This window comes from Odocoileus virginianus, chromosome 3 (genome assembly GCF_023699985.2).
Source record: "Odocoileus virginianus isolate 20LAN1187 ecotype Illinois chromosome 3, Ovbor_1.2, whole genome shotgun sequence".
Classification (NCBI taxonomy): Eukaryota; Metazoa; Chordata; class Mammalia; order Artiodactyla; family Cervidae; genus Odocoileus; species Odocoileus virginianus.
The window spans coordinates 94,910,048-94,933,612 of record NC_069676.1 but is presented as its reverse complement, the minus strand read 5'-3'; the positions used below and the strand labels follow the sequence as shown (position 1 = coordinate 94,933,612).

Below are 23,565 nucleotides of genomic sequence, written 5' to 3'. Positions count from 1 at the left end.
AAGTGCCTTAACGTTACCTACTTGACATCTGTTCAATGCTATTTTTTCTGCTCCTGTAATGAGGCTTCAGTTGTAAGTTGGGGTTATGATCAGTTGTATTCGAGTATGATGGAAATGGGAATACATTCTACATGTCAGAATCAGAATGACGGGCATTCTGCCTTATACAGTAGGTGCTGTTATAGTAAGCCTTCCTATAAACAGTAAAAATGCTGCCTGTCACCGGGCTCTTCACAGTATTTCATAGTTTCATTGCCTCTTCATTCTTCGTGTGTGTGTGTGAGTCATTCAGTTGTATCTGACTTTTTTTTAAAATTAATTTACTTTTTTTAATTGAAGGATGATTGCCTTACAGAGTTTTGTTGTTTTCTGTCAAACATCAACATGAATCAGCCATAGGTGTACATATATCCCCGCTGTCTTGAACCTCCTCTTTGCGACCCCACCAACTGTAGCCCCCCAGGCTCCTCTGTCCATGGGATTTTCCAGGCAAGAATACTGGAGTGGGCAGCCTTTCCCTTCTTCAGGGGATCTTCCCAACCCAGGGATCGAACCCAGGTCTCCTGCATTGGGACGTGGATTCTTTATCATCTGAGCTATAAAGATATTTCCTATTATTTTTATTTCCTGTTTGCCATTTTATAAGCTCATCAGCCTTTCTGTTGTATTTCCTAACAAACTAGATTTTTTACCTCTTCAGTCTTTGTTTCTTGATACTCAGTCACTACCTGTTCACATACTTTTTGACAAATGGAAACTTTAGAGATTTGTCTAAAAGCATTAAGTAGTGTTTTAATATTACACCTATTTTATCTACATCACTTTTTATCTACATATTTGCTTTTTAAAGACTGCTTGATCTCCTTTATCTCGTATCTAACTCTCTTGTGTGCAAACATCATGTCTCATCCATATTTGAGAGTTATTACTGAAAAGATTTATTGTGGAATCAAATCAAATATCAGAAACTGTTTTACACTGACTCTAATTTGTAACTGTAACTCACAGGTGTAATTTTTGTCTCAAAGTTAGTAAGAGAGGAAGAGTTATTTGCTTGCAACTTAAGTCGTGTGACTTGTAACTCAAAGAATAGTCAAATAGTCAAGAATAAATAGTCTGGTTAATGAATGTCCTTTCTCCTTTATGTTTGGTGTTATTCCTACATATTCTGTATATTTGTTAAAACTCATTTAACTCTCTTTGGTATTATTTGTACTGTTTTAGCTTGGATAAAATTTTTCTTCTCTTACAGTTCCAGAAAGGTTGAACTGTATATAAGCTGTTATAAATAATTGTTTACTTCCTGCGTATAGTGTTTAATCTAGAAATGCTGAGCTCATATAAAAATGAATTTTCTCAAAGAGTAAATATACTGTACAACTATTTTTTGTCTCCTATGCATTAAATATCTCCAGGTGTGTTAATCAAAGGCAGCGATCTCTAGCATTGGGAATACAGTGTACGTTGCTTCGATTATTAGGTATGTCATTTTTCTAAGTGCATTGGTAACTGCTGACTATTTTTATTCCTTACTGTTATTGATTTATTTACTTACAATATGTGCTAAGAAAGCAATTAGTTTATTTGCAGTGGACAACTATGTAACTGTCATTGAAGAAAACTATCTTCCATTATTCAAGATGTAGTATATATAGATCATATAGAAAGATATGGACTTTACTTTTTACCTATCTGATTATCTGTGGTTTCCAATTCTGTCACAAGTATAACCCTAAAGAGTATATTATATTTATTTAAGATATGACATATGATCACCAGCACATTTCTAATAGAGCATAGTAAAAGACAAATTTTTTGTTTATTCATATAAAACCTACTACCAACATAAATTATGATAAAATCTTATTTATAACCATTGTAATTCCTTTTTCTCCCTGCATTTAACTCTATTTGGGACATAATCTTCTTGCATTAGCAGTGAAAAATAATGACTTTGTATGTTTCAGTAAAAAACTACTGTATATATTGTGTCTAGTTAAAAATTGATGGAAGAAATAACTTAAGGCCCCCAAAATTTAAGATTCCAGATATAGGAAGAATAATAAGACAGAAACATGTCTTACACATAATTATTTGTGTGTATAATTTTAAATATATTATACACATATTATTACAATTGTTTATAAAAATGAAAACCAAAAGCAGGGAATGGTAGAGATCCCCTAGACTGATTTTCCCGTTTTTTAGATGAATAAATTAAGGACCTGAGAGATTCAGGGGTTTGCCCGTAGTTGTACAGTTAATGGTGAACGCAGCATGTTAGTGTGAATGTGTGTGTACATGTACACTCCCATGTATGCATGTATATACAGTATATATGTGTATACTCTCACCCATATTAGTTTACGTGCACATGCACACATTATACATATGCTGAAGTTTAGGAGACTTATTCCATGCATCAGATATTTATTTTGATTTTTTAAAAATATAATAGGTAATTTCAAAGACATTTATTAAATTAGAAAAGCAGTGAACAAAAATATTTCCTTAAGTAAATATTAATCAAATACATTACTAATACATTTATAAGATGTTTATTAAAATAAATTTTTGAATTGACTAGAAATATATAATAATTATGTACAATTATTTTAGAATGTTTTATCTGTTTCTTTATATTCTTATCACTTGTACATGAACTGATTGATTTGTAGGATAGACAGATCAATACCTATTTCCCATTTATGTAAAATATATATGTAAAAAACCCTGTTACTGTAAACTTTAATGTATTTTACATGTGATTTCTTTTAGGCACCATACCTGGACCTATTATATTTGGCAGTACAATAGACAGCACATGTATTCTCTGGGATATTAACGAATGTGGAAATAAAGGAGCTTGCTGGGTCTATAATAACGTCAAGATGGCCTATATGCTAGTGGCCATAAGTAAGTGGTGCCTTGATAACTTTACAGTAAATGGATTATGACAAGAGGAAAAATATCTTATTGTTACTTACTTAGGTTTTGACATGTTTGGTCCATGCAGTTGGACTGTCCTTTAGTCCTGAAGCAGAAATCAGTTATCAAAGCATGTTTTATTTTTTTTTTTTTTTAATTTTTATTTATTTATTTATTTATTTTTTTTAATTTTTATTAGTTGGAGGCTAATTACTTTACATCATTACAGTAGTTTTTGTTATACATTGACATGAATTAGCCATGGATTTACATGTACTCCCCATCCCAGTCCCCCCTCCCACCTCCCTCTCCACCCGATCCCCCTGGGTCTTCCCAGTGCACCAGGCCCGAGCACCTGTCTCATGTACCCAACCTGAGCTGGTTATCCGTTTCACCCTAGATAATATACATGTTTCAATGCTGTTCTCCTGAAACATCCCACCCTCGCCTTCTCCCAGAGTCCACAAGTCTGTTCCATACATCTGAGTCTCTTTTTCTGTTTTGCATATAGGGTTATCGTCACCATCTTTCTAAAGTCCATATATATGTGTTAGTATACTGTAATGGTCTTTATCTTTCTGGCTTACTTCGCTCTGTATAATGGGCTCCAGTTTCATCCATCTCATTAGAACTGATTCAAATGAATTCTTTTTAATGGCTGAGTAATATTCCATGGTGTATATGGACCACAGCTTCCTCATCCATTCATCTGCTGATGGGCATCTGGGTTGCTTCCATGTCCTGGCTATTATAAACAGTGCTGCGATGAACATTGGGGTGCATGTGTCTCTTTCAGATCTGGTTTCCTTGGTGTGTATGCCCAGAAGTGGGATTGCTGGGTCATACGGCAGTTCTATTTCCAGCTCAAAGCATGTTTTAAAAGGCCATACCTAGAGTGTGTGAGGCACAGTCCAAGATAGAAGGGAGTAACATTTTAGCTGTCATTGCATCACATATTATATAATTTTCTTTGAACAATTTTTCTCAAATTTTTTTGGAAAGTATAACAAAAGGCTAAAAGAGAATTCTGAGAAACTGGAATGACTGTCTTTTAAGCACCTGCGCTTTGGAGAGCACATAGAGCCTAGGTCAGAATGTATTCTTGGCTCCTAGGTACTTTGTAAGAGACCTTTTTATGATATAACAGGTTAGCCATGATGTTTAACCCATTTTGCCTTCAGTAGTGTGTCTTCTGTAGTCTTGGTTAAGCATTCAATGGAAATTAAGATTAAGGAACTAGAGCAGTGCATCTAATTTGAAAGAGTATGATAAAATTAGAAAATTTGAGAAACAACCTAAGAAATTGTGCTTAGTTGCTTGGTCGTGTCCGACTCTTTGCAACCCCGTGGACTGTAGCCCACCAGGCTCTTCTGTCCATGGGGATTCTCAAGGCAAGAATACTGGAGTGGGTTGCCATGCTCTCCTCAAGGGGATTTTTCCCAACCCGGGGATTGAACCCAGGTCTCCTGCATTGTAGGCAGATTGTTTACTGTCTGAGCCACCAGGGAAATCCATGAATACTGGAATGGGTAGCCTGTCCATTCTCCAGGGGAACTTCCCTGCCCAGGAATTGAGCCAGGGTCTCCTGCATTGCAGGTGGATTCTTTACCAACTGAGCTACCAGGGAAGCCCCTTATTTCTCCTACATGTGTTTAAATTCAGAGTATGCTGTCTGAATTTATAATGACAGAATAATAAATTATCCACTGAAGAAATAAATACATAAATCTAGGAAAACAATGAGATGGTAAATACTGACTAAAATAGGCAAAAGTAATCTTCCTATAACTTTTACCTGTTAAGAAACATTTTTTTTATTCAGTGTATTTTTATGTTTAAAAATTTATTTAATTGGTTATGTTTATACTTTTTGACCAAAAATGTAGATAATTTTTCTTTTACCTACTCCGTGATAAATATGAGAATTCCTCCACCAGAAACATATGTACCTTTAAATATTCCAAAAATATTATAATAATAGTACCTATAATTAGTCTAAATCTAGAAATGCTTAGCTCAATGAGTATTTCTGTTTCTCAAATACCCAGTTTAAGTCAGATATTAATGATTAATACAAATTAGCTACTGCAAAAACTACAATGTGAGGTTATTTAATGTATTTAGTTAGCACTTAGATGTACTATGACCAGAACTAGTTTCTTTAAAGAGAAAGAGTCTCTTTTTAAATTTTTAAAACTTTGGTAAGAAAGATGATATTCTTTCAAAGAACTCTCAGAGTTCTTTGAAAATAAATTGAAGCCTGTGATGTGAATCTAAATGTTTTGTATTTTTAGTTGATGCTTAAAGGTAAATTTTAAGTATTGAATATTATATATTGCCAAAGAGACTTTCTCCTAAGAACTCTGAAGCTTTTTTTAATTTTAGAATTACTTTTCATCATGGACATGAAAATTTTGCAACTGATTATTCACGTTCAATGATATTGTAAGCTATCAGTATCTTTCCTTGGTTAAGAATGTACATGCTATGTATGCTATGTTATGCTGAGTTGCTTCAGTTGTGTCTGACTCTTTGCAACCCCATGGACTGTAGCCCACCAGGTTCCTCTGTCCATGGGATTCTGCAGACAAGAATAGTAGGATGGGGTGCCATGCCCTTCTCCAGAAGAATGTACAATCATAGCCAAAAATAGAATAGTTATTATATATATTTTCATTGTTTAGAAAAAATAAGACTCATTCTTTGATTTGTAGACAATGTTCTATTGAAAACTATCACCTTTTTTACTAAAGTTTTAAAAATTAAAAACGTAAAACTAATTGCCTGTATACTCCTTTTCTTTACACAAAAGTGAAAGTTTCTTTATGTAGTGAGATTCTATTCATGAAGAATTTTCAATGAGGATCAATTTTTGTAATAATTAAAGCCTAAAATCCATGATTAATTTTTGTTTTTCTATTTAGGTGTTATTTGTAAAATTATCACTGTTTTCTTCATTGGACTTGCAGTCTTTTTGTATAAACCTCCACCATCAGTCACAGATGTAGCATTTCAAAATCAGAATGCAGCTGTGACTACGGTTTCATTAGAAAGTGATCTCAGCAAAGCAGGGAATGACGGATGAAACCGCAAAAGAAAAGATTGAAAATTGGCCTGCGTTTGTAAGAGTGCATATCACTGCAGCATTAACTATCCAATATGGACAATCATATTTTAGAAATTTTTTTTTATAATTAAATGTGTTTCCTGTGTATGTATGGACTGTTAATTGTTTTTGTTTTAATATAAGAAACAGACCTGTGCCTTCAAAGCTCATCAAAAGCCTCAAAACAGACACACACACATATATAGATGAAATCCCCAGCTAATAAACAGTACTAGAAAGAAAAAGCCAGTGTTTAGTTAACAGTTTATATTTTAAAACCAAAGTGATATTTCTATCCCTCTTACAACTTGTTTTATTTTAATTATCATTGTCAGTAGTTTGGCCTTTTTAAGAAAATTCATGGTGTAAAAATTCAAATATATCTAGTTTAAGTTCTAAGTTTCAAGAACTGTTATTGAAAGAACATGAATTTAAAACTATCTAAATAATATTGTTTTTAAATGTATATGTACTAGTCTGTCCTTGATTTATTATAGACAATTAGTGAACTGTTAGAATGTCGGTTAATTATCTTTTTTTGTGTCCCAGTACACAGTGCATTCAGAAATATTGGCATTCTATACACATATCTTCACTTTAACTCAAGAATTCCAGGAAGTGATTTGTTGATATTGCTGATTTTTAGCATTATTCTCTGATAGTATTATTCAGTTCCATGTCTTCCAGAGGAAGGTGCCAGCTTCAGTAAAGTGCCAATTAGATAGGAAAAGATTTCTTTTTTAAAAAAAATGGCTTATGTCCATTTTATTGATTTTCTTTGAAAAGCTTTTTTCATGAACTATGATCAGTGTTTATATACTCAGTAGCTCAACTTTTGTTGTTTGAAAAACGGATCACCTAGTACATTATAGCACATAAGCAGCGCTTTGCTTATTGTAGGCATGTATTATTGTTTGGTTAAAACATTAAACTCTACTTTTAACTGATCCGTTTATTTAAAGATTAACTATTTCACATATATAGCATTATAATTTCATTTTTTCAGCTCAGACTTTGGCCAACTTTGTGTACTCAGAATTGTGGAGGACATACACCAGTAAACATCAATAAAAATAACTTCTACCTGGTCAAGAGCTGTACTGATTAAGAAAATTGTTGCAGTTCATACCCATTTGAAATTTCATAAAATAAGGTTACTGGTTTAATGAGACTCATTATCAGCTTTTTCCTAGGTTAGCTGTTTACAATTAGTGTTTTATTGAGTAACGAAATGGGTAAAGGCCTGATAGGAGAGCAGGATCAGAAGCACTAGTAATTCAGAGTTTTGAAGAATTATATTTTGTGGTAATTGGTGGCCATAGGCGATTCAAGAATTGAGTAGCTTTATAGATTGAGATGCAGGGAGGAATGAATTTGAAGTGAGGCAAGCAAGCACACATGAATATTAGGGAATTGGAGGAGCAGTGGATCACCCATCAGAGAGACAGATCTACTTAAACTAGGAACACGTAAGCACCAAAGGCTGAAGCCAGAATGGGTGGCCAAAAACCCAGGTGCTTGAGAAGCAGGAAATGCATAACAACCAAAGAGACAGTTCAAGGTAGACAGGGGAACAAACATGTGATACTCCTAGTTCAGAAGTAGTGTGCCTCCTGCCCAGCCAGACACATTTTAGGTTACTTTCTTATTTTTATTTTGGCTGTGTGGGTCTTCGCTGCTGCTCAGGCTTCTCCCTCATTGCTGGGGGCAGGGCCCACTCTCCAGCGGCAGGACTCAGGCTTCTCTTTGGCGTGGCTTCTCTTCCTGCAGAGCATGGCCTCCTGCGTGCACTTAAATGCTGCAGATCCGGGCTCTGGAGCAGAGGCTCAACAGTTGTGGTAGACGGGCTTCGTTGCTCCGTGGCATGTAGGGTCTTCCCGGACCAGGGATCACCAGGGCAGCCCCACTCAGACACTTTTTAAATGCTTCTCAGAGCCAAGGCTCAAGGGAGAGTTTAGGCTTTCTACATCCTGTGTGTGGGGCTTCCACAGCGGCTGAGTGGTAACGAATCTGCCTGCCAATGGAGAAGACCTGGGTTCGATCCCTGGGTTGAGCAGCTCCCCTGGAGAAGGAAATGGCAGCCCACTCCAATATGCTTGCCTGGAAAATCCCATGGGCAGAGGAGCCTGGTGGGCTACGGTCTAGGGTGTTGCAAAAGAGTCGGGCACGACTTAGCGACTAAACAACAGCAATCCTATATGTGGAAGCTGGCAGTTGAGTGGAAGCATTTTATAGACGTAAAATAATGGCAAATCCTCAAGAACTCATTTATAGAGTGGAAACAAAAACTATAAAACATATTAGTCTAAAGCCACTTGAGAGAAAAGAGAAAAAATCACGCCACTCAGGAATAGTTGAATGAATAAGTCACTAAATGATTGGCATTCACAATGATTTTTAGTTATCAAGGGTTTCACTGTGTTCAGCATACTCAATTTTAGTAGATGATAAACATTTTTACAAAATTTGTAATGAAAGTGATTAAAGTGAAAATAATTTTGGCACTTGAAAGAAGTCAGACTCATTTATAACATACATATTTACAAAGAATACCTCCTTTTATGCTAGGGCAATATAGACACTACTATAATTTTTGAACATTGTTTATTCTTTTGGAGTTACCTAGGTTATATGAATTGGTATTATGCTACTTTCAGAACATAATTTTTTATAATATGTATTTTTCACAATTTATAATGATTTTTAAGTTTGTAATTTGGTGATTTTTTTTGTATATAACTGAATATATGTCTTAAAATTTAACATTTGGATTTTCTTAATTGTAGGAAATTCTTTACATATGGAAAGAACTGTACAATTGTTTACCTGTGTAAATTGGAAGAAAATGCAAAGAAAATTTTAGCTCTATTTTTTCAATCTTTATTATAAATAATTATGTAAAATTTATATATTTTAAAATATCAATGTTTGTACTTGTTTAACTGTTTAATCTTATTAAAGTCACAGATTTTAAAATATGATTTATTTCTGTTTATATATACACACACATTTGTTGGTTGGGAGAGGGAAAATCTGTCCTTTTGAACTTGAGAATGTAATTTAATGCAGTGATTTCTGCTGTGTCAGTGGATGTATTTAATTCAGTATAAGCCATTCATTATGAAATACATACTGAGATTCTTTCACACAACAGTTTCCATGTAAGGCAGATGAATATATAGGATTGATATAATAAGGATATATGTTACAGATAGTTTGTTTTTAAGTATCTGACACCAAAAGTAATGTGTCTGCAAAAGGTTATATATTTAATTCATCATGAATTATCAAAATACTCAGTACAATATCTTTTAAAGAAATCACATTGGTCATTAATTTGAGATGTAATGATGTTTTCCCTCCAGTTTAACACATTCAGGTTCCTTTAGCCTTTTTGTACCCCAGACAATAACATTAACATATGTTACATTTATTGTTTTTCAGTTGCTCAGTCGTGTCTGGCTCAGTCATGTCATCTCCCAGAGTCCACCCAAACCCATGTCCATCAAGTCGGTGATGCCATCCAACCATCTCATCCTCTGTCACCCCCTTCTCCTTTTGCCTTCAGTCTTTCCCAGCATCAGGGTCTTTTGCAATGAACATGGCAGCTCTTTGCATCAGGTGGCCAAAGTACTGGAACTTCATGTAAGTGATCTAAAATAGCTAAGCAATCAGAATCAGATCTGGTGAAGTGAGTCGAAACATTTCAGTATTTTAGCGTGATTGTGAGTGTATCAGTGGTCTACCTCCATGACCAGGTGACTGACTGGCAGCGGTTGTCATTGCTGTTCACGTGGAGAGCATGTCTGCCCCACATCACTGAGCCAGGAAAAGGTCCAAAGACAAAATGCACAGTACAATTTCCACTGGACGAGCGTCACTTTCACACCATCCGAAAGTTCGAAAAAACTGTGTTGAACCGTCCTAAGTTTGAGACTGTCTGTAGTGAGGAATTTAACCTACTCTGCTTCAGTTCAGTTCAGTCACTCAGTCGTGTCCAACTCTTTGCGACCCCATGAACCAGCACGCCAGGCCTCCCTGTCCATCACCAACTCCCGGAGTTTACCCAAACCCATGTCCATTGAGTAGGTGATGCCATCCAGCCATCTCATCCTCTGTCGTCCCCTTCTCCTCCTGCCCTCAATCTTTCCCAGCATTAGGGTCTTTTCCATTGAGTTAACTCTTCGCATCAGGTGGCCAAAGTACTGGAGTTTCAGCTTCAACATCAGTCCGTCCAATGAACACCCAGGACTGATCTCCTTTAGGATGGACTGGTTGGATCTCCTTGCAGTCCAAGGGACTCTCAAGAGTCTTCTCCAACACCACAGTTCAAAAACATCAATTTTTCGGTGCTCAGTTTTCTTCACAGTCCAACACTCACATCCATACATGACCACCGGAAAAACCATAGCCTTGACCAGATGGACCTTTGTTGACAAAGTAATGTCTCTGCTTTTTAATATGCTGTCTAGGTTGGTCATAACTTTACTTCCAAGGAGTAAGCATCTTTTAATTTCATGACTGCAGTCACCATCTGCAGTGATTTTGGAGCCCCCCAAAATAAAGTCTGTCACTGTTTCCACTGTTTCCCCATCAATTTGCCGTGAAGCGATGGGACCGGATGCCATGATCTTAGTTTTCTGAATGTTGAGCTTTAAGCCAACTTTTTCACTCTCCTCTTTCACTTTCATCAAGAGGCTCTTTAGTTCTTCTTCACTTTCTGCCATAAGGGTGGTGTCATCTGCATATCTGAGGTTATTGATATTTCCCCTGGCAATCTTTATTCCAGCTTGTGCTTCTTCCAGCCCAGCGTTTCTCATGATGTACTCTGCATATAAGTTAAATAAGCAGGAGCTTGTCCAAGATAAGGAAAAATTGAATCACTGATTCACACATGTCTGAATGTTTTCCCCCTCTCCTCTCTCTTCTCCTTGTTTAATGTACAGCCCTCTTTTGCCTTGGTTATGTTAAATCAGTCTATTGTTAGCTTTCTGTTTCTAAGTGGTGTAATGATGATTATCATGGGTCTTTGAGAAGGAATTTCAAGGTCTGAAAATTATCAGCAGCAAAACCTGCTGGATAACACTACCCATGAAAGCACTTTTTAAAAAAATAGCAGAGATCAGGTAATTCTAGTGAAAATGAGGCTGCTCCTGCTTGAAAATATGAGCTGAACATATATATGGTTTATACTCACTACAGTTCTGCTGTTTCACATGAGATAGCTAACATCCAGGGAAATTAAGTTTTCAAGGCCGAAAAGCTAATAAATGGTCAGAGCTAGAACTTGAATCGAGTTTTGGCTCTAAAACTCTTATGAAGTTACTGTTGATAAGCAAATTTCAGGCACACAGACATGAAAATAATTTGGTCTCCCTGGCGGCTCAGCTCGTAAAGAATTCACCTGCAATGCAGGAGACCCTGGTTCCGTTCCTGGGTCGGGAAGATCCCCTGGAGAAGAGATAGGCCGCCCTCTCCAGTATTCTTGGGCTTCACCGGTGGCTCAGCGGGTAAAGAATGTGGGAGACGGGTTTGATCCCTGGGTTGGGAAGATCCCCTGGGAAGATCCCCTGGAGAAGGGAACTGTTACCAACTCCAGTATTCTGGCCGGGAAAATTCCATGGACTGTATAGTCCATCGGGTTGGGAAGAGTCAGACTGGACTGGGTGACTTTCACTTCACTCTCCAGAAAAAGTGTTTAATTTAAACCCTTTCATAGCCTTTCCAGGCTTGCAATTTGTATTTTTACCAGCAGGTGGCAGTGTTGCCCTGGCTACCGCAGTAAAAGTGCTATTTTGAATTTTAAAAAAAAAATTTCTGACTGTGGTGTCTTCCTTGCTGCCCAGGGGCCTTTCTTTAGTTGCAGAGCATGGATTCTAGCGTGCTGGGGCTGCAGTAGCAACTGAACAGTTGCTTAGTTGCTCTGCGGCCTGTGGGATCTTCCTGGACCAGTGACAACCTGTGTCCCCTGGGTTGGCAGGAAGATTCTTAACTACTGGCCTAGCGGGGAAGCCCTGAACGTTTTCTTCAGTTCTGTTCAGTCGCTTAGTTTTGTTCAACTCTGTGAACCCCTGGACCGCAGCACGCCAGGCTTCCCTGTCCTTCACCATCTCCCGGAGCTTGCTCAAACTCATGTCCATAGTATTGGTGATGCCATCCAACCATCTCATCCTCTGTCATCCCCTTCTCCTCCTGCCTTCAATCCCTCCCAGCATCAGGGTCTTTTCCAATGAGTCAGCTCTTTGCATCCAGTGGCCAAAGTATTGGAGTTTCAGCTTCAGCATCAGTCCTTCCAATGAATATTCAGGACTGATTTCTTTTAGGAGGGACTGGTTGGATCTCCTTGCAGTCCAAGGGACTCTTGAATCTTTTCCAACACCGCAGTTCAAATCTTTTCTTAATGGAAGAGTATTTCTGGCTCTTTGGTAAAAATTACATTTGCAATTTTTCATTTCCTATCTTTTAATAATTTTTACATAATTATTTTCTCATTGCATATCATTGGAAAGGTTTCCAGTTAGAAAAGAAACTATTTAATAACTAACAAGAATTATTTGGTGAATGCAGCAGAACGGTTTTCATTGTGTTGATTTTACTTGATTAGAAATAGGATGTCACATATTTCTAATTTCATGAGTTTTCTATCCAAGTACTGACCAAGAGTGAATTTTTCTTATTACTCTATATTTTATTTTAAAATGCCAACTAGCTATCTGAATTATCTTTCATAAAAGGACTTTGATCCTTTAAAAACAGAAAAAAATATACCCAAATAAAAAATAATTTCAAAATTTTGTTTGTCTTTTCATTGGTCAGCATGCATTATGTACATGCTAAAATTAACATTTTTTTTACTTTTATGCTGACATTTCATCCCATCGGTGTTGATAAGACCTCAAAATTAAATGAAAAAACAAATCTGATAGGAGAACATAAAATGCTCTCTTACTTTATACTTCCTATTAAAAGGAGATTTCAGTTGTTTTTATGATTCTCAAATCCTTTTTGGCTACCTGGGAAATGCTTTATGTTATATGTCATTTTCTTATAAAACCGCCTCTCTCAAGGTTTTCTTTTCAAGCCAATAGAGGTTTTATTGTGCAGTTTTGTGACTAAAGTTACTCTCCTCAAAAGGTTGGAATCTAATTGGCAAAATAAAATGTGTGTTAAGGGTTGGCAAATAAAGCAATGAAAGATTTAAACACAAAGTCAAAATATTCACCTTCCAGAAATATTTATTGACACTTAATGCTTGGAACTCCGGAGACAGGCCCTTCTGTCTGTATTTAATCCTTAGGGGCTTGTGGACTTTTGTGAATTGAACTGTACTTAATCAATAATATTAAAATACAATCCAATTTTACTACCAGGAGTTTTGTTGGGGGGAGTTCGGTGTCAAGCATAGCATTGGTAACATGGGAAAATAGCCCCCCCCCCCCCCACCACATCCCCCAGTCCCCAGCTGGAGCTTACGATCAATAAATCTCTGTAGGCGCATACAGTGTTCAAACTGTTACCAGAACACTCGATGGGAGTGACACAACAGCTCACGCAGGGGAGTGACCGCTGTATCAGTGATTTGGAAGGTGACGGATAGATGTCATGTCACAGAGCGATGCCGGTCACAAACGGGCTGCAGCGCCCTGTGCCCCAGCTGGTTCAGTTAGCGCTGTCTCCATAGCGAGCAGACGCTTGGAAGCCCTGATTATCCAGCCCGACCTCATTTTCCACAGGTGGCAGTACTTTATTCTTATCTGAGACCACAGAGGCTGTTCAATAGGAGTGTTCTCAGCTTCTATTTACATCTCTTTATGCCTTGGACTGCAAGGAGATCCAACCAGTCCCTCCTAAAGGAGCTCAGTCCTTGGGTGTTCATTGGAAGGACTGATGTTGAAGCTGAAACTCCAATGCTTTGGCCACCTGATAAGAAGAGCTGACTCATTTGAAAAGACCCTGATGCTGGGAAAGATTGAAGGCAGGAGGAGAAGGGGACAACAGAGGATGAGATGGCTGGATGGCATCACTGACTTAATGGACATGAGTTTGAGTAAACTCCTGGAGTTGGTGACGGACAGGGAGGCCTGGCGTGCTGCGGTTCATGGGGTCACAGAGAATCGGACAAGACTGAGCGACTGAACTGAACTGAACTGATGCCCTGTTTATAAATGAACGGTTTATCTGTCTTTCATTCCATTTCAGTGGAAAAGGAGTTCTTTTTAGCAGTAACCTATCTACTAACCTATCACTTCATCCCATTCTGAAACCCCTGATCTTCTTTCTCAAGACATGGCTCAATTTCTCTCTCTTCTGTGGAATATATTAATCTTTCTCTGTTTTATTTCATTTTTTCATTTAAAGAGTTCCATGTTTCTCCTTCTACAGGACATTATCTTTCTCCCTCATGCTTTCCCATGCCCAAGTCCAGCCCTGATGAGACTTTCAATATTTAGGGTTTTAGTGGACACCTCCCTTGGGCTAAGTCACAGTCATTGGTAACTCATTCTGTCAGCAGCACACCTCACCATCTTCCCTGCCCTGCTCACTTTTCTTACCTGTCTGGTTTTCTCTGTTTTGATTAATGACTGGATCCAACTGAGCCCCAAACAACTTCTGCCTTTGCATTCTAACCACCCCCCCCCAGCATCTATTTTAAACCCATAAACAATTCCTATCTCTACCATTGATTATAAACTCACCACTATTGCATATAATGACTATAATTTCAAGGAAATAAACATATAAATATCAATAACCTCAGATATGCAGGTAACAACACCCTTACGGCAGAAACTGAAGAACTACCGGGTCTCTTGAAAGTGAAAGAGGAGAGTGAAAAAGTTGGCTTAAAGCTCAACATTCAGAAAACAAAGATCATGGCATCTGGTCCCATCCCTTCATGGCAAATAGATGGGGAAACAGTGGAAACAATGTCACACTTTATTTTTTGGGGCTCCAAAATCACTGCAGATGGTGACTGCAGCCATGAAATTAAAAGACGCTTACTCCTTGGAAGTAAAGTTATGACCAACCTAGACAGCATATTAAAAAGCAGAGACATTGCTGACAAAAGTCCGTCTAGTCAAAGCTGTGGTTTTTCCAGTAGTCATGTATGGATGTGAGAGTTGGACCATAAAGAAAGTTGAGTGCCCAAGAATTGATGCTTTTGAACTGTGGTGTTGGAAAAGACTCTTGAGAGTCTCTTGGACTGCGGGGAGATCCAACCAGTCCATCCTAAAGGAGATCAGTCCTGGGTGTTCACTGGGAGGACTGATGCTGAAGCTGAAACTCCAATCCTTTGGCCACCTGATGTGAAGATCTGACTCATTTGAAAAGACCCTGATGCTGGGAAAGATTGAAGGTCAGAAGAGAAGGGAATGACAGATGAGATGGTTGGATGGCATCATTGACTCAATGGACATGAGTTTGAGTAAACTCTGGGAGTTGGTGATGGATAGGGAAGCCTGGCATGCTGCAGTCTATGGGGTTGCAAAGAGTCAGACACGACTGAGCCACTGAACTGAATTTAAACATATAAGTATATGATAAGCTTAGAAACAGTTTTAAATTTCTTCAATAAATATGTATTGGGTCGTACTATATGAAAGCAGAATAAATAAAATGCCATGTCTACATCTAGAGTAAATTTTATTTTTTTCATATAATATATGTTATTGTGAAGAGACAATAGAATTTTAAACCATCAAAAATGATAAAATAGTAAGTTTAACTTCTTAATTTTATTTTCAAGCATTTCTTTTTTGAATATATGATAATTTCATAATCTGAAATATGAATTACCTTGCTGATATAGATTATCAATGGAAATGCTTATTCTCTTGAATTCTCTTTTTCCAACTCCACAATACTCAGCTGATTGGCCAGGGATGGGGAAAAAATGTGAAGCAAAATTGAAAATCTTGAATATATTTTAAAATAATTTTAACGGGTGGAATTCTCCAGGCCAGAATACTGGAGTCCGGAACTGTTCCCTTCTTCAGGAGATCTTCCCAAATCAGGGGTCAAACCAGGTCTCTTGCATTGCAGGCAGATTCTTTACCAGCTGAGCACCAAGGAGCAGTATTAGGGTATCAAAGCAAAAACTACTCTATCAAAGGTAAACCAGCAAGGAAGACGTTATTCAATGTTGCTGCGGTAGAGGAGAGACACCAAACTCAGTAGGAACTCAGCTCTGCGTAAGGAAATGGTGGAGTAGTTTGTAAGAGGTGGGCTGAGGGGGGAGCTGTAGGCCATCGGGGTTTGCCAACTGGCTTTTACCAAAGGAAAAGTAAACTTTTAGTCTTCTCGTGAGTGAGATAGTTTTACTCACAAGCAAGGAACCCAGTGAAGTTAGGCTCCAATCTTTACATAGAAATGGGTGAAGGAGGGATGAATAGTACCATAGTTTTATCCATTTTTTTTCCATTTCAGTGGGAAAGGGATCTTTTCTAACAGTTATCTACCAGCCTCATCTCTTCAACTCATTATCAATAGAATCTCCCTTGAAAATACATTTTAAGGGGAAATCTCTCAAGTCATTGTGAAAGACAACCCTGGTTTGTATAATAGGCAAAAAACTAAACAAGGAAAGAAAATGTTTACATCTTAAATGGGCAGAGAATAAACTTACAGTAACTGATTTTCTAAAAGCAAATGTTCTAAGGTAGGGCCTAGAATTAGGAAGAAGCTTAATTTTTAAGATCAATCAAGCTGAGGGAAATGTTGAGGCTGTCTCAGTCAAAAGGAGGCAAATTATTTTTTTTTATACTTTATTTCAGTTTTCCTTTCTGAGCACAATTTTATATAGCGTGTTTTACGGTTGCTTGTGCCAACTACAAATTGGTGCTTGCCATCCATGGGCACTTGCCGTCTACGTCTGCAAGGGTTATATCATCTGCTCCTGCAGCTGGTGGCCTTCAACGCCTCCTGAATGGAGTTGAGAGTGGAGAGCAGAAATGCGGCCTTCTGTTCAGGGTTGGGGGGAAAACCCAGCAGGACGGGTCTTCAAGTAGTTAGGTATTCTCAGGAGCTGGTTTTTTGAGCCCAATTCTTGTATCTCCTCAGATCTAGAAAAGCACTAAAGTCCTTCATGGTGACAAGTGTTTCTCGTGACTAGCAGGGGCCTCACGAGACCAGCAGAAACTTTCTAAAAACTAAACGTGCTTGATTGCACGTTCTCCCACCTTCACCAGAGTCACCAATGAACTGGCCTTCCCCCGCTACCTCTTCAGAGCGGTTCCTCAGAGTTACCTGAGGTGCTGTCTTCCAGGATGCAGTCTTTAGTCAGTTCAGTCGCTCAGGCGTGTCCGGCTCCTTGCGACCCCGTGGACTGCAGCACGCCAGGCCTCCCTGTCCATCACCAACTCCCGGAGTCCACCCAAACTCATGTCCATTGAGTCGGTGATGCCATCCAACCATCTCATCCTCCATCGTCCCCTTCTCCTCCTGCCTTCAATCTTTCCCAGCATCAGGGTCTTTTTATTTTGCCCCAGATGAAACTTTACTCCCAGCTCTCATATTGTACTTCTCTTTTTAAAATTCAACACTTGGTATTTGAACTTAGGGACTCTGTAATATAGTAATAATCTTTCATAAATTCTAGTCTAATTTAACCTTTTGTTTTTTTTTAATTAAATGATACATCTGTCAATGGATTTGTGTTTTTACTCACAGAATTGAATGGAGCAATTAGTTGCTAGAAACTGAATAATATCCTCAGCAGACATTGATCCTATTCTGACTCTTTAAAATTCTGATATGAGAAGACTACACATAAAAGACTGCTGTGAGCAGAGCAGGCAGAGATAACACAGGCTCAGACACACTACAGCTAATTACTTACAGAAAATGGTTTGAATGTGGGCCAATAAGAGATTGGGGAGTAAGCATATTAAAGCCACTATAATAGAAGACATGAAATGGGACAAAAGAAATGAGGGATGGAAATGTAACGCATGGAAGGAAAACCATACAGGAGATTAAGAAAATTACATTGCTATTGTGTTTCATTCCAGTTGAAATGAATGACCTTCTTTGGCAATGGTTCGTGAATCCAGTATTTATAAGAGAACACGAGACACATTGATGGTATACAGCTAGCTTTTTTTTTTTTTTTTTGCCTTCGTTTCTTTGCTTTTTCTGTTTTCTTTAATACTTAGATAATTAATTACATTGCAGATATACAACTCTGTACACTGAAGCCTTGAGGAATAGAGATGCAACGGGCTATGCTTATTGAGCTGAAGACAGGACTTTCCCAATGTCATGTCCTCTTTATCAATCAAAACACTGCTGGATGTGCACATTAATAACGAATTAAGTAATGAAATGATGGGTTGTCAAAGCAGGGTTGTTTTCTCAATTTTCAACGAATTGTTAGGCCTTGGAAGTCAGATGCTCTATTGGGTAGATGTCTGTGTTTTCGTGGAAAATATTATTTTTTATTAATTCATTCTCATGCACATATAAATGTAAATAATGTACTTTATTATTCTTAGGAAAAGATGCAATGGCACTTCCATGGTGGTTCAGTGGTTAGGACTCTATCTTCCATGGCATGGAGCACGGGTTTGATCCCTGGTTGGGGAACTAAGGTCCTGTATGCTATGGGTGCAGACTGTCCTCCCCTCCCCCCAAAAAAGAGGATATATATATATATATAAAGAATTCACATGCACAAAAAGATAAAAAGATAGCAGTGGACCTAGTTATTAGGGAGGGGAAACAAAACTTAAACGTGGTGCCATTTTTTATCTGTCCTAAACAAAAAGATCAGTTCAGTCCAGTTCAGTCGCTCAGTTGTGTCTGACTCTTTGCGACCCCATGAACCGCAGCACACCAGGCCTCCCTGTCCATCACCAACTCCTGGAGTTTGCTCAAACTCATGTCCATCACGTCACTGATGCCATCCAGCCATCTCATCCTCTGTCGTCCCCTTCTCCTACTGCCCCCAATCCCTCCCAGCATCAGGATCTTTTCAAATGAATCAGCTCTTCTCATCAGGTGGCCAAAGTATTGGAGTTTCAGCTTCAACATCAGTCCTTCCAATGAACACCCAGGCCTGATTTCCTTTGGGATGGACTGGTTGGATCTCCTTGCTGTCCAATGGACTCTCAAGAGTCTTCTCCAACAGTCCAAAAGCATCAATTCTTTCGCACTCAGCTTTCTTTATAGTTCAACTTTCACATCCATATATGACTACTGGAAAAGATACTGAAAAAAAGAAAAAAGATAGAATTATTCCCATTTTAACGAATATGCACTTGAGTCTCAGGAAAAGAAGCACAGACTGAGGTGGCTTCACTGTACTCCTATATATATATATATAGCACAGTAGTTTTGCAGAGATTGGGTGCTGATCCAGAAGGTCCCAAGCTTTCATGGCTCACAACAAACATAGCATCTCAGTAATTTTTTCATGGCACATCTAGATCCACAGAAACAGCTAACAGTTGTGTTGATTAACTAGACAGATCCAAAATTTAATAAATATTTATTTCCTATAAATTTAATAGTTATTTGGGGACTTCCTTGGTGTTCCAGTAGCTAAGACACTGTGCTCCAAATGTAAGGGGCCTGGGTTCCGTCCCTGGTCAAGGAACTCGATCCCACATGCTGCCACTAAGAGTTCACATGCTTCAACCAAAGATACCTCATGCTGCAGCGAAGACTGAAGATCCATGTGCTGCAACTAAGACCTGGCACAGCCAAATAAATAAATATTTAAAAATAGTTATTTGAAAAAAAAGCATAGGTTAATTGGGAGAAAATTATATGTTTATTTCGTTATTCAGTAACCAGAATTACTAATATATGTGTCTGTTGGGCACATCTTCTTAAACCTTAGGATTGGATTGGAAACTGCTATTCTTGTTTCCTTTCCTACTTTGATTTTCACAGGTACTTGTTTTATTATCACTGTTGTTGTTCTTGTCCAGTCGCTCCGTCATTTCGGACTCTTTGGGACCCCATAGACTGCAGCACGCCAGGCTTCCCTGTCTTTCACATCTCCTGGAGCTTGCTCAAACTCATGTCCATTGAATGGGTGATGCCATCCACCCATCTCATCCTCTGTCATCCTCTTCTTCTCCTGCCCTCAATCTTTCCCATCATCAGGGTCTTTTCTTTTTTTCTTTTTCTGGTCCCTTACAATTTCTTTGTATTTTATTGCGTGAGGAGTCCAGGTGCAGGTACTGCAGCAAAGGGCCCCAGGTCCTAGGAAGTGCGGGACCCTAACCACTGGGCCACCAGGGGACTCCCACCCCAGTGTTGTTGTTGCTGTTGTTTTTTAAATTTTTTTTTCCATTTATTTTTATTAGTTGGAGGCTAATTACTTCACATTTCAGTGGTTTTTGTCATACATTGACATAAATCACCATGGATTAACATGTATTCCCCATCCCGATCCCCCCTCCCACCTCCCTCTCTACCCGATCCCTCTGGGTCTTCCCAGTGCACCAGGCCCAAGCACTTGTCTCATGCATCCAACCTGGGCTGGTGATCTGTTTCACCCTAGATAATATACATGTTTCGATGCTGTTCTCTTGAAACATCCCACCCTCGCCCTCTCCCAGAGTCCAAAAGTCTGTTCTGTACATCTGTGTCTCTTTTTCTGTTTTGCATATAGGATTATTGTTACCATCTTTCTAAATTCCATATATATGTGTTAGTATACTGTAATGGTCTTTATCTTTCTGGCTTACTTCACTCTGTATAATGGGCTCCAGTTTCATCCATCTCATTAGAACTAATTCAAATGAATTCTTTTTAATGGCTGAGTAATATTCCATGGTGTATATGTACCACAACTTCCTCATCCATTCGTCTGCTGATGGGCATCTAGGTTGCTTCCATGTCCTGGCTATTATAAACAGTGCTGCGATGAACATTGGGGTGCACGTGTCTCTTTCAGATCTGGTTTCTTTGGTGTGTATGCCCAGAAGTGGGATTGCTGTGTCATATGGTAGTTCTATTTCCAGTTTTTTAAGAAATCTCCACACTGTTCTCCATAGCGGCTGTACTAGTTTGCATTCCCACCAACAGTGTAAGAGGGTTCCCTTTTCTCCACACCCTCTCCAGCATTTATTGCTTGTAGACTTTTGGATAGCAGCCATCCTGACTGGCGTGTAATGGTACCTCATTGTGGTTTTGATCTGCATTTCTCTGATAATGAGTGATGTTGAGCATCTTTTCATGTGTTTGTTAGCCATCTGTATGTCTTCTTTGGAGAAATGTCTGTTTAGTTCTTTGGCCCATTTTTTGATTGGGTCATTTATTTTTCTGGAATTGAGCTGGAGGAGTTGCTTGTATATTTTTGAGATTAATCCTTTGTCTGTTGCTTCATTTGCTATTATTTTCTCCCAATCTGAGGGCTGTCTTTTCACCTTGCTTATAATTTCCTGTGTTGTGCAAAAGCTTTTAAGTTTCATTAGGTCCCATTTGTTTATTTTTGCTTTTATTTCCAATATTCTGGGAGGTGGGTCATAGAGGATCCTGCTGTGATTTATGTCGGAGAGTGTTTTGCCTATATTCTCCTCTAGGAGTTTTATAGTTTCTGATCTTACATTTAGATCTTTAATCCATTTTGAGTTTATTTTTGTGTATGGTGTTAGAAAGTGTTCTAGTTTCATTCTTTGACAAGTGGTTGACCAGTTTTCCCAGCACCACTTGTTAAAGAGGTTGTCTTTTTTCCATTGTATATCCTTGCCTCCTTTGTCGAAGATAAGGTGACCATAGGTTCATGGATTTATCTCTGGGCTTTCTATTCTGTTCCATTGATCTATATTTCTGTCTTTGTGCCAGTACCATACTGTCTTGATGACTGTGGCTTTGTAGTATAGCCTGAAGTCAGGCAAGTTGATTCCTCCAGTTCCATTCTTCTTTCTCGAGATTACTTTGGCTATTCGAGGTTTTTTGTATTTCCATACAAATTGTGAAATTATTTGTTGTAGTTCTGTGAAAAATACCGTTGGTAGCTTGATAGGGATTGCATTGAATCTATAGATTGCTTTGGGTAGTATAGTCGTTTTGACAATATTGATTCTTCCAGTCCATGAACACGGTACATTTCTCCATCTGTTTGTGTCTTCTTTGATTTCTTTCATCAGTGTTTTATAGTTTTCTATGTATAGGTCTTTTGTTTATTTAGGTAGATATACTCCTAAGTATTTTATTCTTTTTGTTGCAATGGTGAATGGTATTGTTTCCTTAATTTCTCTTTCTGTTTTCTCATTGTTAGTGTATAGGAATGCAGGGGATTTCTGTGTGTTAATTTTATATCCTGCAACTTTACTATATTTGTTGATTAGCTCTAGTAATTTTCTGGTAGAGTTTTTAGGGTTTTCTATGTAGAGGATCTTGTCATCTGCAAACAGCGAGAGTTTCACTTCTTCTTTTCCTATCTGAATTCCTTTTACTTCTTTTTCTGCTTTGATTGCTGTGGTCAAAACTTCCAAAACTATGTGGAATAGTAGTGGTGAGAGTGGGCACCCTTTTCTTGTTCCTGATTTTAGGGGAAATGCTTTCAATTTTTCACCATTGAGGGTAATGCCTGCTGTGGGTTTGTCATATACAGCTTTTATTATGTTGAGGTATGTTCCTTCTATGCCTGCTTTTTGGAGAGTTTTTATCATAAATGGATGTTGAATTTTGTCAAAGGCTTTTCTGCATCTATTGAGATAATCATATGGTTTTTATCTTTCAATTTGTTAATGTGGTGTATTACATTGATTGATTTGTGGATATTAAAGAATCCTTGCATTCCTGGGATAAAGCCCACTTGGTCATGATGTATGATCTTTTTGGTATGTTGTTGGATTCTGTTTGCTAGAATTTTGTTAAGGATTTTTGCATCTATGTTCATCAGTGATATTGGCCTGTAGTTTTCTTTTTTATTTTATTTATTTATTTATTTTTTTGTGGCTTCTTTGTCTGGTTTTGGAATTAGGGTGATGGTGGCCTCACAGAATGAGTTTTGAAGTTTACCTTTTTCTGCAATTTTCTGGAAGAGTTTGAGCAAGACAGGTGTTAGTTCTTCTCTAAATTTTTGGTAGAATTCAGCTGTGAAGCCATCTTGTCCTGGGCTTTTGTTTGCTGGAAGATTTCTGATTACAGTTTTGATTTCCTTGCTTGTGATGGCTCTGTTAAGATCTTCTATTTCTTCCTGGTTCAGTTTTGGAAAGTTATACTTCTCTAAGAATTTGTCCATTTCTTCCAAGTTGTCCATTTTGTTGACATAGAGCTGCTGGTAGTAGTCTCTTATCATCCTTCGTATTTCAGTGTTGTCTGTTGTGATCTCTCCATTTTCATTTCTAATTTTGTTAATTTGGTTCTTCTCCCTTTGTTTCTTAACAATTCTTGCTAACGGTTTGTAAATTTTGTTTATTTTTTCAAAAAACCAGTTTTTAGCTTTGTTGATTTTTGCTATGATCTCTTTAGTTTCTTTTGGATTTATTTCTGCCCTAATTTTTAAGATTTCTTTCCTTCTACTAGCCCTGGGGTTCTTCATTTCTTCCTTCTCTAGTTGCTTTAGGTGT

General features: G+C 38.0%; 1 protein-coding gene across 2 annotated transcripts in view; it reads left to right on the top strand.

Moving 5' to 3' along the window:
- SLCO4C1 (solute carrier organic anion transporter family member 4C1) overlaps positions 1-9,015 on the top strand; it is a 77,476-nt gene extending 68,461 nt beyond the window's left edge. For both annotated transcript variants that reach the window (XM_020890442.2, XM_070465858.1), the window contains 3 exons: positions 1,416-1,480; positions 2,779-2,916; positions 5,853-9,015. In XM_020890442.2, coding sequence (XP_020746101.2) covers positions 1,416-1,480; positions 2,779-2,916; positions 5,853-6,013 — 364 coding nt within the window. In that variant the 3' untranslated portion in view covers positions 6,014-9,015. The remainder of the gene's footprint in view (positions 1-1,415; positions 1,481-2,778; positions 2,917-5,852) is intronic.
- The last annotated feature ends 14,550 nt before the right edge of the window (positions 9,016-23,565 follow it).